This window comes from Rhinopithecus roxellana, chromosome 10, assembly GCF_007565055.1.
Source record: "Rhinopithecus roxellana isolate Shanxi Qingling chromosome 10, ASM756505v1, whole genome shotgun sequence".
Taxonomy (NCBI): domain Eukaryota; kingdom Metazoa; phylum Chordata; class Mammalia; order Primates; family Cercopithecidae; genus Rhinopithecus; species Rhinopithecus roxellana.
The window spans coordinates 135,944,661-135,962,519 of NC_044558.1; the positions used below are offsets into that span (position 1 = coordinate 135,944,661).

Consider the following 17,859-nt stretch of genomic DNA (forward strand, 5'->3'; position numbering starts at 1 on the left):
AACACCTATTAAACCTCAAGTCAGAGCTCACCTATTTTTTTAAGGTTTTCTCTGACCATTGTAGACATTGTGATATCTCCTTCCTTATAACTCAAACGGTATTACCACCACTCATTAACCACAATGTCCTTTAAGATCTCTTTTAGTATACTGTTATTTCAGTTTCTGTGCATTTATATTTTATTTTCACAAGTAAATTAGAAACTTATCAAGAGATGGACAAATGTAGCTTTCAGTATTTGGGACTATTTTTTATACAAAATAGGTATTTGGGACATATTTGACAAATGAATGTATGAACAGGGTTTGCTACCAACCACAAACTAGAACCCAGTATAACATGTGATATCTCGTCTTTGCATCTCTAGTTTATCACTCATTTGCTAAGGTGCGTTTCTACAACCACATGTAGCTTTTAAAATAATACATAATTAGATAATATGCATATATTTTGTATAGGAACAAAAAATAAGTAAAACACACAATTTCCTCAGAAAATTACACAACCACATAGTACTATGGTTTACAACCCACAGACCAGATTTCAGTTAGTTGGTGATACTTGTTTTCTGTAATTGAGCTATGTGTACAATCCTTAACAAAATTGCCCTGATAAAGGGCAGACAACCACAGGCATTTTGCTGGCTCATAATCCTGTGATTTCTGAAATGTATGGTAGATTCAATGGATACTAAAGCATAACCACACTTTTAAGCAGTAAGGAGGAATTATAACATCTTGTATAAAGTATCATATAAGCTTTTAGCCCTGAATGACTTTCAACATGACCTACTTAATCATAACAGTATAAAAACTAATTCCAGTCATTTATTTTTAAAAAACAGTATATGGAACTTTCTCCACATTTAAACACTAGTTAGATTATCATTTGGATAGGATGTTTCTGCATATATTTTTAGATAAAAACATTCCAATATGACAAGAAATATGACTGATATATTTTCACAAATACAGCATAACATATATGCAATTGAGTACCTTTCATTCCAAACTATTCACCTTAGGATAGTGTTTCTCAACTGGAAGCCATCTAGTGGATAGATACTAGGTATGCTGCTTACACACAGGATGCTCCCTCACAACAAAGGATTGTCAGTAGTTCCAAGGTTGAGAAACCCTTCCTTAAAGAATATACCACGTGCAGTGGTGGTGTTACCACCAAAATATTTTGGAAAATACTTTTCAGAATTTCCTATTTGAATGTACTTATTGGTGGCAACTGTTTATTCCTTGCAAGCTATGTTTTACTTTAGATTACTTCTCATGACTCCCAGGAATGATATATTTAATTTATGGAACAAACAAAACATGCAGGCAGATATTCACATACCACTTGCATACACGCAAACAAAATGTATTAATCAGTTCTAACTAATTCAGAATTGGGCCTGATTAGAAAGTGGAAGGCTTAAACTTTACTTTTGTATAACATTCAAAGGAATAATTTATAGATGAGCAGTTTTTCAGGATGAGCTTCACAACCTTGACTGTCACTTAACTCCCAACTGGGGAGGATAGAATCAAGGGAAATTTTGTACTGTAAATGGTCCTTTGCCAGCTCAAAAACAAGGAATTGTAGAGCCTCAAAAATTTCAACTGAGAAGGTATTAATAATATAAACACTCAGCTCCCTCAAAAGTGTTAACTGAATAACTTTCACTAACTCTTCATGTTTTTCTGGTTATAGCCCATTGATTTAAATTGATGCTTTTTGCTTTTAATCATACAGGCCTGGTCAGATTTACTAATATGCTTCTTATGACAGTTTTTTATCTGCAGTTGTAAAATTTCAAAAGCCCTGAAAACTAAAGATTTTTGTAACTCACCTGTTAGCAAAACCTGACTTGAACTAATGTGAAGCTATTAATACCTTTAATTTATTCATATAATGTGAATATTCATATTCTTCACTACAGAATTATTAAGGTGTTTTATTTCAGAGAGCTTAGTATGTAATATTTTTATCTTTCTAAATTTGAATAACTTCAAATTCTAAATTTGCAAGTGTGCAGTCAATAAGAATTATAATAGCAGATGCTAAATAGTTTTATTCTCATGTTTTTCTTTTATAAATTGCTATAGTTTTTCAACTTTAATCTTTTGAAATAATTATGGAAACAACTTTGTGCTCTATCAATGGAACCAACATTTAGTGTACTCAGTGACTGAAAATAAAATACTAAAATTTATCAAAGACTTTCAGAATTTTCAGTTAATTTTATAAGGAAGGGAATAAAAAAATAAGTATACCAATATTAAAGTGGTAGACGATATGATCAAGCAAATGACAAGAGAAAACGTGTGTGTTGCCTATTTATTTATTTATTTATTTATTTATTTATTTATTTTATTTTATTTTTATTTTTATTTTTATTTTTATTTTTATTTTTGAGACGGAGTCTGGCTCTATCGCCCAGGCTGGAGTGCGGTGGCCGGATCTCAGCTCACTGCAAGCTCCGCCTCCCAGGTTTACGCCATTCTCCTGTCTCCGCCTCCCAAGTAGCTGGGACTACAGGCGCGCGCCTCATCGCCCGGCTAGTTTTTTGTATTCTTTAGTAGAGACGGGGTTTCACCGTATTAGCCAGGATGGTCTCGATCTCCTGACCTTGTGATCCGCCCGTCTCGGCCTCCCAAAGTGCTGGGATTACAGGCTCGAGCCACCGCGCCCGGCTATTGCCAATATTTTTATAAATTAAATGCTCAACTCACATAATCTTTTAAAAGTACGGGATAAAATTCTATATCATTCTCCGCAAGTAGGCAAAGATTGTAAAAACCGATGAAAATAAATGTTATCAAAGATGCAAGAAATAGCCATTCTTATGAGCTGCTTATAAGAATAAATTTGTACAAAATGTCAAAAGATATATTGAGTTTAAATCCTTTGGTCAAAAATGATTCCACTTTTTGAATTGGTTCAAAGTAAATAACTGCAATGTAGCACAAAGATACATATGTGGATGTTTGTCACTGCTGTATTTTATTTAAAATGACCAAAATACCCATGATTAAAAATTGGTAAAATAAATTATTATGTAGCCCTATAATATGATATAAATCATATTATAGAGGAATATGTAATGTCTTAAGAAAATGTCCAAGATATATTCTATGTAAAAAATGCTAGAGTTTAGAAAATAGTATGTACAGTTTATCCTATCTTCTTTATATCCAAGTGTATATATATGTGTGTCTTGCTTTGTGTTTATGTATTTCCATATCTCCATTTTTTACAGTAAATAGATTTGAAATACAGAGTCCTTTATATTATTTTATATTTTCTGAGTTACATATAAATATCTAAAATTAATTGGGGGAAACTAAGCTAAGTCATACATACACTCCACAAAGAGCAGAACCTCCAAGAATCAAAACTGAAGCAAATATTATGAGAAACTCAAGCATTTTCCAATTGATTGCCTTGATGTCCAATAAAAAAGGTTGGTACCTACAGATGGGAATGAAAAGATTTTGCTTCGTGGCATTCATTCCATTTCATGATATACTATTGTAGCCGAAAATATCATGACTTCCTGAGAAGTGTTGTAGTTTTACAGAATTTTAGCTTGCTTTCTGTATTTGCAATTCTGAAATCTCTTCAGTACCTGATTACTATTTCAATAAACGGAGAGTACTATTTCCCTCCCTGGATCTCTCATTTCTAATATTAGCACACTGGGTGGAATTTTTACCTCTTACTTATGGTGTCCAGCTCACAACATCTTAACCTGGCAAGAGGACCAAACTAGCTGTAAATCTTACCACTCAGACCACACTTGATTATTGTATGATGGCAGTATTAAACGTGAATAAAACAGCTAGAGCATTAGAGTGTTCTTGGAAGAATAAACACAAGTTGGAAGTCTTATGTGGATAGTGCAAAATACAGGAAGGCAATGAATCATGTAAACATCAAATGAAAGGTTGGTAAGGAAGCCATTGGAGTCTGTCAGGCACTCCCTGCAATAAATGGCATATTCCATTCCTTTCCCTTTCACTCAGTTTGGGAAAGGGAGTTCTGTGAAATCTCTAAAAGATCCCAAAAGATTTTATAAGTTCTTATTCCTGTGTAAAGGTACACTTTGAATAGAATGAACTGAAACCCGCTGAAGAGGATTTTTAGTTTATATGAAATGGACACAAATATGTCATGGTGCTTACCTCCCTGACTGTTTTGCCTTCTCCCACAAACAGGAAACTGTTAAGGCAGCAATAATAGAAGAGCAGAAACGAAGTGAAAAGGCTGTGGAAGAGGCAGTGAAAAGAACAAGAGATGAATTGATAGAGTATATAAAAGAACAGAAAAGGGTAAGTATCTCCTGAAGAGTTTTAATTTGTACTTCAGTGAACTCAGTCAGTGACTTCCATACAATACCATGAAATTGTAAAATATTTAAAATGCCCTCTGTCATCTAACTTACGAATCTTCATCTAAGGATATTTTCTGATATAATTATATATTCTGATAGTTATGTCTATAAACATAAATCCCATCTGTCAGCAAAAAGCAACAGTGAATAATTTCTTGGTAGACTCCTAGAAATAACCTATAGCATTTCCAGTTTAGCTTTACTCACAAAGGTAATAGACAGTTCTACATTTTTAGAGTCTTTTGCCATACATTTGTTAATTTCTTATAATATTTATAGACATGTATATGCATCCTTTAAGCTTTCTGACTGTATTAACACCACTGTAGTTCTAATGGACATAATTACAGTTAGCAAATTCAGGCTCTTCTGCCATAGTGCCACTTCAAAACCAAAACTCAGAATATGCTTGTAAGAGTTTAGAATGCATATTAAAGCTTTGAAACAAATATCATTTTCATACAACGTGGTTTTATTAATGTTATTCTGAGCAGTAGCTGAAAATAATGGAACTAACTTGATTTGTTGTCTTTTCAACAAATATTCAGTCCTCTAAGCAATACACAAAATAAGAAACTCTTTAAAATTAGATGTTTACTGTAATCTTCTCTGTAATAAATATATATATAAAATATATAATAAAATTTTTCACATACAGTGTTTTAGGATGTTTTCTTTATATACTTAGTATATGTTATATATTATATAAATATATTTAAATATTTGTGTGTAAATATATATATTGCAAACATATATTGCATTACATAATGTAACAAAACAAACATAAACTGTGTGTATCAGGTAATTTGACACATAGCTAAACTTAATTGGTGGTCAGAATGGCAAAATAAATAGAAAACGTACGATAAGATATTATCCTGCATTTGGCAGTTCAAGAAGTGCACTAAAAGCTCATGACACTACTTTAGTCCTATACTTTTTTTTTTTTTTTTTGATACAGAGCCTTGCTCTGTCGCCCAAGCTGGAGTGTAGTGGCACAGTCTCTGCTCACTGCAACCTCTGCCTCCCAGATTCAAGCAATTCTTCTGCCCCAGCCTCCTGAGTAGCCGAAATCACAGGCAGCTGCCACCATGCCCGGCTAATTTTTTTATTTTTTATTTTTAGTAGAGATGGAGTTTCAGGCTGGTCTTGAACTCCTGACCTCAAGTGATCCACCCACCTCAGCCTCTCAAAGTGCAGGGAATACAAGCATGAGCCACCATGCCCAGCCATCCAATGCTCTTAACTTGAAGTCAAATTTGGTATGATACAAAGAAAATCCCCACCTCTTGATGGCTACAATTAGGTTTCAACAAAGGAGAATTTGTCACCAGAGTAAAAACTTGCTAAGTAGTCTTTCCAGATAAATTAACCATTCACAGAAACATTTTATGTGGGATTAAATCTTTGTACAGTTTACCTCAGAGTGTTTTTATTTTTTTTTTTATTTTTTATTTTATTTTTTTTTTTATTATACTTTAAGTTCTAGGGTACATGTGCATAACGTGCAGGTTTGTTACATATGTATATTTGTGCCATGTTGGTGTGCTGCACCCATCAACTCGTCAGCACCCACCAATTCATCATTTATATCATGTATAACTCCCCAATGCAATCCCTCCCCCCTCCCCCCTCCCCATGATAGGCCCCAGTGTGTGATGTTCCCCTTCCCGAGTCCAAGTGATCTCATTGTTCAGTTCCCACCTATGAGTGAGAACATGCGGTGTTTGGTTTTCTGTTCTTGTGATAGTTTGCTAAGAATGATGGTTTCCAGCTGCATCCATGTCCCTACAAAGGACGCAAACTCATCCTTTTTTATGGCTGCATAGTATTCCATGGTGTATATGTGCCACATTTTCTTAATCCAGTCTGTCACAGATGGACATTTGGGTTGATTCCAAGTCTTTGCTATTGTGAATAGTGCTGCAATAAACATACATGTGCATGTGTCTTTGTAGTAGAATAATTTATAATCCTTTGGGTATATACCCAGTAGTGGGATTGCTGGGTCACATGGTACATCTAGTTCTAGATCCTTGAGGAATTGCCATACTGTTTTCCATAATGGTTGAACTAGTTTACAGTCCCACCAACAGTGTAAAAGTGTTCCTATTTCTCCACATCCTCTCCAACAACTGTTGTTTCCTGATTTTTTAATGATTGCCATTCTAACTGGTGTGAGATGGTATCTCATTGTGGTTTTGATTTGCATTTCTCTGATGGCGAGTGATGATGAGCATTTTTTCATGTGTCTGTTGGCTGTATGAATGTCTTCTTTTGAGAAATGTCTGTTCATATCCTTTGCCCACTTTTTGATGGGGTTGTTTGTTTTTTTCTTGTATATTTGTTTGAGTTCTTTGTAGATTCTGGATATTAGCCCTTTGTCAGATGAGTAGATTGCAAAAATTTTCTCCCATTCTGTAGGTTGCCTGTTCACTCTCAAGAGTGTTTTTAAAAGCATTTTCACTCAAATTCCTGATAGATGTCTAACCTTCTAAAGAGTAAATTCTGAGCCAAAGAGTCAATTGACTTTTCAAGGAGTATTATGTGCTCAGAAAACTCCTATTTCCATATGTACCCACAAAGAGTTTATTTTAAATAATCTTATTCAAAAGTAATCATTCAGCAAAGGAATTACAGGTACATTTATATGCATACAGGGATTGCAATTGTGAAAGAACTTAAGTATCAAATAAATTCAAGACTTCTCGTGGGTATATCCTTTTTTATCAACTCTTTTTTAAATTATTTATTTTATCTTAGTAGGAACACTCAACATGAGATCTTTCCTTTTAAAATTTTAAGTCTATAATACTTTATCATTGACTATAGATGTACAGTGTTGTACAGCAGAGCTTTAGAACTTATTCATCTTGCTTGACCGAAACTTTATGCTGTTGTTTGGGTATTTCCTGTTTCTGTCTAACCCAATCCCCTGTTATCCACCCCTCCACTCTAATTCTATGAATGTGACTAGTTTAGATACTGTATATAAGTGGAACCATGCGGTATGCGTCTTTCTGTGACTGGCTTATTTCACTTAGCATAATACCCTCAAGGATCATCCGTACTGTTCCATATTGCATCAAAGGGTTGCAGTCAAAGGATTGCAGAATTTTTTTCATTTTTAAAGCTGAATGATATTTTGTTGTACATATATACCATATTTTTTATCCATTCATCTGTCAATGGATATTTAGTTGTTTCCACATTTTTAGTGTCTTGTCTTAATAGTATATCAATCCTTATTAGTACCAATCCTTATTTGAGCTCTAAATCTGAATAAGAAATTATATAACAAAGCAAACTTATTCATAAGATTATTTTAGACTAACATTTCTTCGGTTGAGATGGAAGATTTTTCTTGAAAGAAAAGAATTTTAAAGATAATGTTACTTTTTTGACAAAGGGAGTTACGTGGTTATCCGTAAGAAGTGCCTATAATAAGAATAAGAAATGCCTTTTTAAGAGATATCTGGTCCCCCCATGAAGCAAATTAACTTTGAAAAGAACTGACAATGAATTCAGGCATTTAGTCTGTGTGGTCTTGCAAATCATACTAAAGGCCTAATACTCACTTGTATTAGTCAGTAAATCAGTTACCACATGCAGAGACATTATTAAAATAACAGTAAAGAAACCATGACATTAGGTTTCATTTGCACTGAAGTTCTACTTCTCTTTGCTTGTTTCCTTATATATTAAGGAGAATAAATCTAATACCTACCTTACAGAGTTGTTATGAGTTAATACATGTAATAACATAGCAGCTATAGTAAGGACTCAATAATATATGTGTTATGCTAATTATCATCTTTACCATGTTATTTACAGAAAATAGAAACGACGAGCAGCATTATTGTTGCTAATTTTAAAATGTGCTCTTTAGAATAGTGTTTGGTGTTCTATTTCTTCTGAAGTTTACAGTATGCTAAAATTTTATTTCACTTCTGTTACAGAATATTAAAACTGATTTAATCAGTATACTTGTAGGAAATTTATTACTTATACTTTGAGATTTTAAAGTTTTATTAATAACACATACTGTGGCATATTTTTAATATTTGAATGTTTGTATCTTTCCAAACAGAAAAGCTATAAAAAAAAAGAAAGTCAATAAATGATCTGAAATGAAAGCACCAACTAATTACTAGACCTCTGATGTAAATTTTTAAAAATTGAGATTCTCTATATTCTTCTTTTCCAAAAATGTATTTCAGTGTTTTGAGTGAAGTTTTATGAATATCTTGGGGTTTGGAAAATTTTCATACACAAAAAAGATATCTCAGAGTTTATAAACTAATAGGAAAAACAAAAGTATTTTAGTAAATTCATAATCTTCTTGTCTGTTTTCCAAAAGACTAAGTTAGGGCATCTCACATCTACTTCTTCCTTTGGAAGATGGATTTCTATTTACATCAGAGAAGAACACATTTCCAGAACAAAAATTTTCCTTTCCCTTCCCCAGGATTTTTTTTTTTTTAACTAGAGATTCAACTTGAGATTTTCAACATTAGACAACTTAAAAGCCCGATAGACCTTGTTTCCAACTGAGCTTGAATTTCAGTCTGTGAAATTCTGTTCTTGAAGTTTTTGAAAATCTTTGAAGGAAGAAGTCTACTGTTGTATTAGGTCCTACCTTTTATGTCTTTTGTCCTAATAGTCTTTCATTAGGCATCATTGTACTTTTACAAAATTCACTAAAAGTTTGAAATGAAGACTTTTCCAGTACATCTTTTTTTTAGTCTTTTACTTTTAAAAGACAGAAAAACACAGAAAGAAAACTTCAAAATACTTAATTTTTCAAATAACTTATGGATTATCTAACAATATAAACACAATGGATTTATAAATTGCTATATAAGGTTACATAGCTCTTTCTGTGTCTCTGAAATTAATAAGTATTTAATAAGTTATCCATTCCTGTTTAGTAAAATTACACTCAGAATTATACTAGAATTAAAGTTAGAATTCTACTGAGAAAAATTTTAATTTTAAATGCTATTTGCCAATTTTTGTGTGTCAAATCAATAGAGATTTCACTAAACTTTATAAATAACCTAGTATTCGTCTGGTCTAAACATCTTAGGACAAAGGGGCTACCTGTACATGTACTAATTAAGTAAAGTATAATTTACATTCAAATTACATCCTAAATTATTTACTGTGTCAGATACATAGTACTTGTAATATTAGTCCGAGTCATAATCATAACCGAAAATTACTATGGAATGAAAATATCCAAATAAGGAGAGCTTTTAAAATGATCAACCAGAAAAATAATTTAAATCAATGATGAATTAGTTTTAGTGATAAAAATGCCTTTCTTATAAGAATTCTACCTCATAATCTTTTTAGAAATTTCTCTGAGGGCCGGGCGCGGTGGCTCAAGCCTGTAATCCCAGCACTTTGGGAGGCCGAGGCGGGCAGATCACGAGGTCAGGAGATCGAGACCATCCTGGCTAACATGGTGAAACCCCGTCTCTACTAAAAAAATACAAAAAACTAGCCGGGCGAGGTGGCGGGCGCCTGTAGTCCCAGCTACTCGGGAGGCTGAGGCAGGAGAATGGCGTGAACCCGGGAGGCGGAGCTTGCAGTGAGCTGAGATCCGGCCACTGCACTCCAGCCTGGGCGACAGAGCGAGACTCCGTCTCAAAAAAAAAAAAAAAAGAAATTTCTCTGAAAAATCTCTCATGCTAATCCCGAGGAAAAAAAAGATCATTACATTGAATTTACGACTTTAATGTGGAATCAAAAAGATAATCTGTGGCCTCAACACTCATAATTTTCCATCAAACTTGGCAGAAATTATCTAATTTTTAATGGATTTAGACATTTCCAATATAACATATAATAGAGAAGAAAAGGCAAACAGGAAAACCTAAAAAGGTTTAAAAATCTATTTAATCTTTCTGTGGATCAGCAAGGTACCTGCTAGTACAGTGATTTGCATTGAAGGACCATATCATATTTTATTAAAATTAAAATTTTGGTTTCAGACTCTTTTCAATCACTATAAATTCTGTAGTAGAAGTTGCAAACTACAACTTATGGGTCAAATCCAGCCTGCTGCCTGCTTTTGTAAATAAAGTTTAATTGAAACACACATTCATATCCATTCATTTTTGTATTGTCCACTAACTGAAGTCATGCTTCAGTAGCAGAGTTGAGTAGTTAAGAGAGGCCATCAGGACATATAACCCCAAATATTTACTATCTGGTTCTTTAAAGAAGAATGTTTATCAACTCCCATTCTAAATCATCAAAATTATCTTGCGGGGAAAGTTTCTTCCTTTCAGCCCTTTAAAATTTTTATTCGCTTATTATGCCTCAGGGTAACTAGACAATTGAAGTCTCTTAGGTGCTATTCTGGAGAAGATTTCTCTCTATGTATTAATTGCCATGTAAGGTATTATAATACATCATATCTGATCATTAGTGCCATAAACTTTATATTATAAATGAAGATGGCAGAAAAATGAGATGGAAAAGAATACATCCCTGACACTTCCCTAGGGAGGAACAATTTGTGGTTCATAATGACTGACAGCCCTTGCGTTAGAATGAAGAGTTCCAACCCATCCCAAAAGTTAAGACTGTTACACATGAGTTTGCTATGAGGAAGGAAGTGTGAATAACATTCAGCAAGCAACAACTACTCACAGCCAAGCAGTGATTCCTAAAAAATAAAATTTCATCCAAATATAATAAAATATTATTTTTCCTCTTAAGAAACAAAATTATTGCCTGTGTTTTCTAAATCACCTCCAGGAAAATAACCTTCACTTTAGAGTATGCTTTTAATTTAGGTTTTTAGAGAAGAGTAAGAAGCAATTTTCTTTACTTCAAAGGTTTTGTGGTCAAGGCATTGTCAGAATTTTTTAAATATGAAAGGACTCTTTTAATCTAGTTTTGCTGCAGTATTCTTGGACGTTTGCATCTCCAACTATTAAAAGATAATATTTAGACAAAATGAACTTACCTTATTTTCTGACCAGTTACACAGTTAATTGAATAAACCATTATTTCAATATAAGTTATTTAATATCTCATGGTCCCTTACTTTTCTCTTCTTAGAAATATGGAAATTTGACTAGCTGACCTCTAATGACTCTTAAAGTCCTAAAATTCTGTTAAGACTATGAGTAACATTTTCCTTGACAGTTGATAAACCTCTTGAGAGGTTTTTAATTCTTGATATAAATCAGTTGCATCATAGTAGTTACATTATGTGGCATTTATACATTAGTATAGAAAAATGTCACTTTCCTGACATTCCCTAGCCTCCTGCCCCATTCTCATCCTAATTAATCTTCTATCCAATCTGGAGGAGACTGTGTAGTTGTATGTGCAAGAAGTAGCTCATTAACAATTCAACTGTGGTCTAAAGCATCTGCCCTTGTAACTTTTGATTTGGGTCTCATATTTGAAAATGCTTTTATGTAACCAACTCATATTAGAAATCATACTATACCCTCACATTCATTGTTGCCTGTTTTCAGGTGTACCTCATTTTTTGATGCCAACAGGAATTTAGCCTTCTCTGCATAAGCTGTATTGTAATTTAAATCATTAGAAGTTTACTTTCCAAATTTGTATAATTGTATCCATTTCAGGTGGCACAATAAACAAATGGAAAAATATTTGGATTTAGAAAAATAGCCAGTACTAACCATCTTGCCAAATGATGTTTCAACTAGGTCACAAATTTATCCTGCTCCTTAAATTAAAAGCATAGGAAATTTGATTTGAACGAGAGGATAGTGAAGTAAACATATTTTAAAGGTTTTATAGTTGTTTAAGGTTAATATAATTATGATTTTAAAACTTATTCACTATTTTTCTATCTTAAACTCTTTAACAGCTTATTTCACAAATTATACTTTAAAACCAAATTTATTGCTGTCTCCCACTTTATATTTTATCAGTCTTCTTGATGATCTGTCTTGTTGTGCTGTTCTCACTTGCATAAGAACAATCTTGAAAAAGCTTACTGATATGTGGACAGTCACACACTTTGGTGAGACAGCCCTGTTTGTTATTTCCATTTCAACAGTGTGTTAATTGAGATGATGTTAAAGATAAAGCCCAATGCTTAGATTATATCCCATTATTCCTGTAGCAAGGAATATAAAATATGTTTTAACTTAAAATCAAAATGTAAATTTATGCATGTTCACGTAAAAACTAGTTTGGTGTAGTAGTTAATGCGGTATTTTTCATTGGTTTTTGGATGGATTCTAATCAAGGTACAGTGAGCATAAAGACGTTGGAGGCATCTAGTATATGAAAATGTTTATCTCTGTTTTTACGTAATGACTCAAAATTGTTCATCTAAATAATCACTTCTTTTTGAGACGGAGTCTCGGTCTGTCGCCCAGGCTGGAGTGCAGTGGCCGGATCTCAGCTCACTGCAAGCTCCGCCTCCTGGGTTCCCGCCATTCTCCTGCCTCAGCCTCCCGAGTAGCTGGGACTACAGACGCCCACCACCTCGCCCGGCTAGTTTTTCGTATTTTTTAGGAGAGACGGGGTTTCACCGTGTTAGCCAGGATGGTCTCGATCTCCTGACCTTGTGATCCGCCCTCCTAGGCCTCCCAAAGTGCTGGGATTACAGGCTTGAGCCACCTCGCCCAGCTAAATGATCACTTCTTGAATTACTATAATGGCAGCTAACTTTATTCATTGGTAAAATGATTTAACTTTAAAAAACATGTATTCACTGATGCAGGAGAATCACTTGAACCCAGGAGGTAGATCAAAAAAGCTGTGCGAGACCAGAAGCACCATGTCTTTTAAAGCTTAAAGCCTTATTTTGGAAGGAAAGTATAAGAACGTACTCCTTAGGGAATTACATGAGGTCAAAATAATAGCTTGAAGCAATAATAAACACCACTGGCACATGACAGTGCTTGAATAAAGACCAAATGCATTATGCTGACAATAATTGACAACAAAATTCTGGAAGATCACTTAAGACTATGATGATCAGCTTGGACTTTTGGTTTCTGTCAAATGAAAACATTTTAGTTTAATAAAAAGAGGAAAAATAGTCTGTGAGAAGCCAAAGGATTTGGTTTCTTAAAAGAATAAGCAAATTTATGTATACAAATTTTTGTAAATAAGTCTATTTTCTAGATTCTTGATATACCTTTTAGATGCAATTCTAGAATATCTGGGCTCATAAAGCTCAGATTATTGGGGGCAACAGACATGGAGGGAATTTTTTTTGGTTTATTATATTGATATGCCCTTCAGCCACCCTTAGAAGTTAAAAATGTCTGTGTGTGTGTGTGTGTGTGTGTGTGTGTGTGTGTGTGTGTGTGTGTGAACAGTGTAGGTGTATGTATGTGTGTGTGTGTATGTATGAAAGTGTATATGTTTGTGTGTCTGTTTGAAGGACCTTTATTTGTGAGCTGTTTATTAAGGGCCCACAATTGCCTTCACTGTTCTCACTCCAGCCCATACTATTAAACTGTTTAGAAGGAAATGGAGAATGAAGTGTTATTACAAATTGCCTGCATCTTAATCTGTCTATATATATCTGTATGTTTACACAGTGTGCATCTGTGTATACTTTTCACTATCCCATCTTAAACTATGTATGGAGAAGCTTCAGTATAAATTTTTTTTTCATTCTATAAAGAAATATTATGAATACCTTTAATAGTTGGAACACTGTGCTTAGGCTACAAGGACAAATAAAATAACCAATAAAGAGAGCCTATATCCTAGTATTCTTAATAATGATATATATTTGTTTAGCAACTAAAATTTATAAAGTTTTTTATATGTTATTTGACTCTTACAATTTATAATCACTTGCATGTTTATTATCCTTTTGTAAACCAGAAAATCCAGATGATAGAAATAACATTTCTGAGATTACATCTAATAATGGCATATAGCTAAGACTTGATCCAGGTCTTTTTCTACTATATCACACCAAAGGCCCTTGTCAACTTCCTGTATACTAGCCATTTCACTTTACTATCTAGGATGAAGCCAATATCTGAAGAAAATTGTTAAAGCCCACAGTAGTTAGAACCAGTGAAGAGTTACAGCTGTAACATGAACAGTTAAGACAACTAGAAGGGCTGGAGGTACTCAGTAATATAGAAAAGGACTGGCCAAGAAAACAGTGAGCCCACATGTCACCACTATATTTTATTATATGTTTTAACTATAAAACTATGTTGTTTTTGTTTCTTATGTAGGAAAAGATGATGACAGTTTCATGGAAATCATTGTTCAAAGTGAACTGTTAAAGATATAACCTTGAAGAAGAGTTTCAAAGATGGGAATTTGTTCAACTAAGAAAGAGTTGCTTGCTGTAAAAACTCAGCAATATAGACTCCCAGAAAACAGTACTACTGTATCACCTCAAAACTAAATAAATACCAATTAAGTTGAGTATGCATGCATACTCACCTTAATGGAAATTTAAGTAAAATGTTCTATATTAGAAAAAAATATAAAATAAACACCATTTATTGGGTCCCAAGTTTGTCCAAGATACAATAGTGGGTACTTTATATTTACTGTCTCAATCCTCACAACAACCCTAAAATAAGACCTCATTTTACAGGTAAGGAAAATTGAGAGTCAGTGATATTAGATAACTCCCCAAGATCAGTAAAGAGGGTCAAGATTTTAACTTGGTTCTGTTTGACTACAAACTATACGGTGACATTGTAGGATCTTCCTTGGTAAGTTTTTAAGACTGATTGAATAATTTACGCATTATTTTTCATATAATATTTAGGAATTTTTAGTTTTTCCACTAACAGGAATTTAGTATACCTTTCTGTTTTTACAGGCTCCATCTAACTTGTGCCTTTTCAATAAGACCTAGATAAATTGGGAAGAAAAGTAGAACTTTGGTCACATGCCTATTTGTGTGCAGTGAACACAAAAGCAGCTAAGAAAATACTGTTTGTGGATTGTACCTTAGAGGGGCAGGACTTATATGCATGGAATATGCCCCAACATGTAAAGATTTTCAAAAAGTGCTAAAACAAGGAAACGTAATAAACATACACTACCTGGCTGTCTAACATCAATATATAGCCATTGCCAATATTTAAACCTAACCTTCAAAATACATTCTTCTTCCATACTTACTTATAGTAACAGTAATATCAACTAAAATAATAATAGAAGCTATCACTTGTAAATCAAGCTATCACTTATAAAAACAAAAATATGCTCACTCATTGTCTACAGAGAGGATGACCGGAAATATTTTGTGGCACCCAACCACAAGACAAGTATTGCTGAGAGCCTGAGTGGTCTGATCATTCAGCTTCTGCTGTCACAATCATCTTGAATCTTTGTCCATGTATATGAGAGTCATTTGATACGGCTTTCTACTTGAGCATGCCCGATTTAATAGATTGGTGGATCAACTAAAACAAGTTCATTTTGGGCAGATCAGGTCACATTTGTTTTTTCACATTCAAATATACAATGTTGAATAACACTTAGGAATGAGCTAAGTGCTGCTTTTCAAAGGGCTAAGATTTTCCTGTCTGATGACTTTGTTCCAAAACCTTAGAGATTTCTACTGGGATTCCTCTATTAGAATTTGCCACAAGCTCTGCATAGAATCTCAATAAACTGCTAACAGTTCTAACACCCATTGAATCTATTGCTCATTAATTAGGGCCAGGTATTACCTGGATCTGGTAATAGAAGAATCCAAATGTTGGGCCACTGAAAGTCTTGCCTTCGGTGATCACTTTATTTCAAGTAGCTGTAGTTAATTATGTGCTCTAGTCTGGACTAGCAAAGAAGGCTCCTTTTTCTCTGGGTCCCACTCACAACTGGAGGCTTTCAGGTCACTTCATAAATAGGTCAAAGCAGGACTCTCAAACCAATGTGTAATACCACAAAGTTCCACCTAGCAATGTGCCTCTTTTTCTTAGTAGTAGGAGGTGCAACATGCAGTAAGTTGCCTTTAACTTTGTAAAGTCTATCCTGGTATACGCAAGATCACTGGACCTCCAGAAATTTTACAGAGGTATAGTTCTTATATTTTCATGTGCTATATCTTACACCTTAACGGATTCATAGGTATACTTCCCCAAAGATTCTTGAGTAGTTATTACTTCCTGGTTTCTAGGTCTGGACACATATGTCATCAATGTAGTTGTCATATATGATGGTGAGACACTAATGATCTTTGTGAAATATATTGTGGTACAGAGCCAAATAATTTATATAACCCTAAGATGAAATGTTTTACTATTGTACCTGTCATATAAATACAGCTGTTATAGTTGTTCTCTGTGTATTGAGATACAGAGAAAAAGCATTTGCCAGATTAATAGTTGTATACCTGGTCCTAAGAGCTCTAGATGTACATTTTTAAATTCACATCTATAACAGCAGCTGCATTTGAAATCACTATCTGATTAAGTCTCTTATAAATCACTCTCCTCCAATGTCTACTGCATACTCTGGAGATAACTATGTTACATGTGTAAGGCCCAATTGGGCTAGATATGAGACAGATTCAGATGGAAACTTCATTCACCATTTGATTCTGATAACATCCATTCTGACCAGTAGTACAAGGCAGTATTCTAGGTCTTCAGTTTTAGTCTTAGTTCAGAGTTATTATACAATGGTACACAAAAGACCTGATATTTCCTTTTCTCCAGTGGAGCTAAACTGAAGATTTATAGTCTCTTATCTGTGCTATTATTGCAATAGACATTTTCAAGGAGGTGCAATCTCCTCTTCACTCAAAAAACCCTGGGCATGTGAATTGACTCAGGACTGGACATTGGAGAAGACATTACAAATTTTTGTTGTAGTAGCTCATGTCAGGCCTTTGTTTATTAAGTCTGGATATTTTTATAATTTTAAGTTGGACTTTTTGGGATGCCTATCAGTTTTGTTCATATGGTTCATCTGATCAAGTACCCAAAGCTAATGTCCCTGTAGGTCAGAGCATTCTGATTACCATTCCCTCCTGCTTCTTATAATTAGGTGTGTCTACTTGAGTTTTGCTACCTCAGCGTCCCATAACATTGAAAGCCATGTAGCCCACCAGCACTCGTAGCCTACAGAAGACAGACACTGTTGTTCACAGACACTGACTTTTACCTTTCAAGGAGCAATGTTATGGAGTAAATGGTAGCCTTGATTATTGCTTGAATTGAGAATTTAGCATCACAAGACTTTAATTATCTTTTTAAAGCTGTTGTGTGAAATTAGTGTGTGTGAAACTAATTTTGTTTTTGAATTCTTCATGTTCTTCATATTTTTCCATGTCCATAGCCCCTGGATCTGGTAATAGAAGAATCCAAATGTTGGGCCACTGAAAGTCTTGCCTTCGGTGATCACTTTATTTCAAGTAGCTGTAGTTAATTATTTGTTACTTTGCTACAGCACGCTATGAACTACCAGATTTTACATTTTTACATTTTTTACATTTGACATTTTTTACATTTTACATTTTTTA

The 17,859-nt window shown here is 33.9% G+C and overlaps 1 protein-coding gene across 12 annotated transcripts in view; it reads left to right on the forward strand.

The window, feature by feature from the left end:
- CCDC91 (coiled-coil domain containing 91) overlaps positions 1–17,859 on the forward strand; it is a 346,963-nt gene that overhangs the window by 279,756 nt on the left and 49,348 nt on the right. For all 12 annotated transcript variants that reach the window (XM_030939611.1, XM_010379889.2, XM_010379895.2 and 9 more), the window contains one exon: positions 4,216–4,329. In XM_030939611.1, coding sequence (XP_030795471.1) covers positions 4,216–4,329 — 114 coding nt within the window. The remainder of the gene's footprint in view (positions 1–4,215; positions 4,330–17,859) is intronic.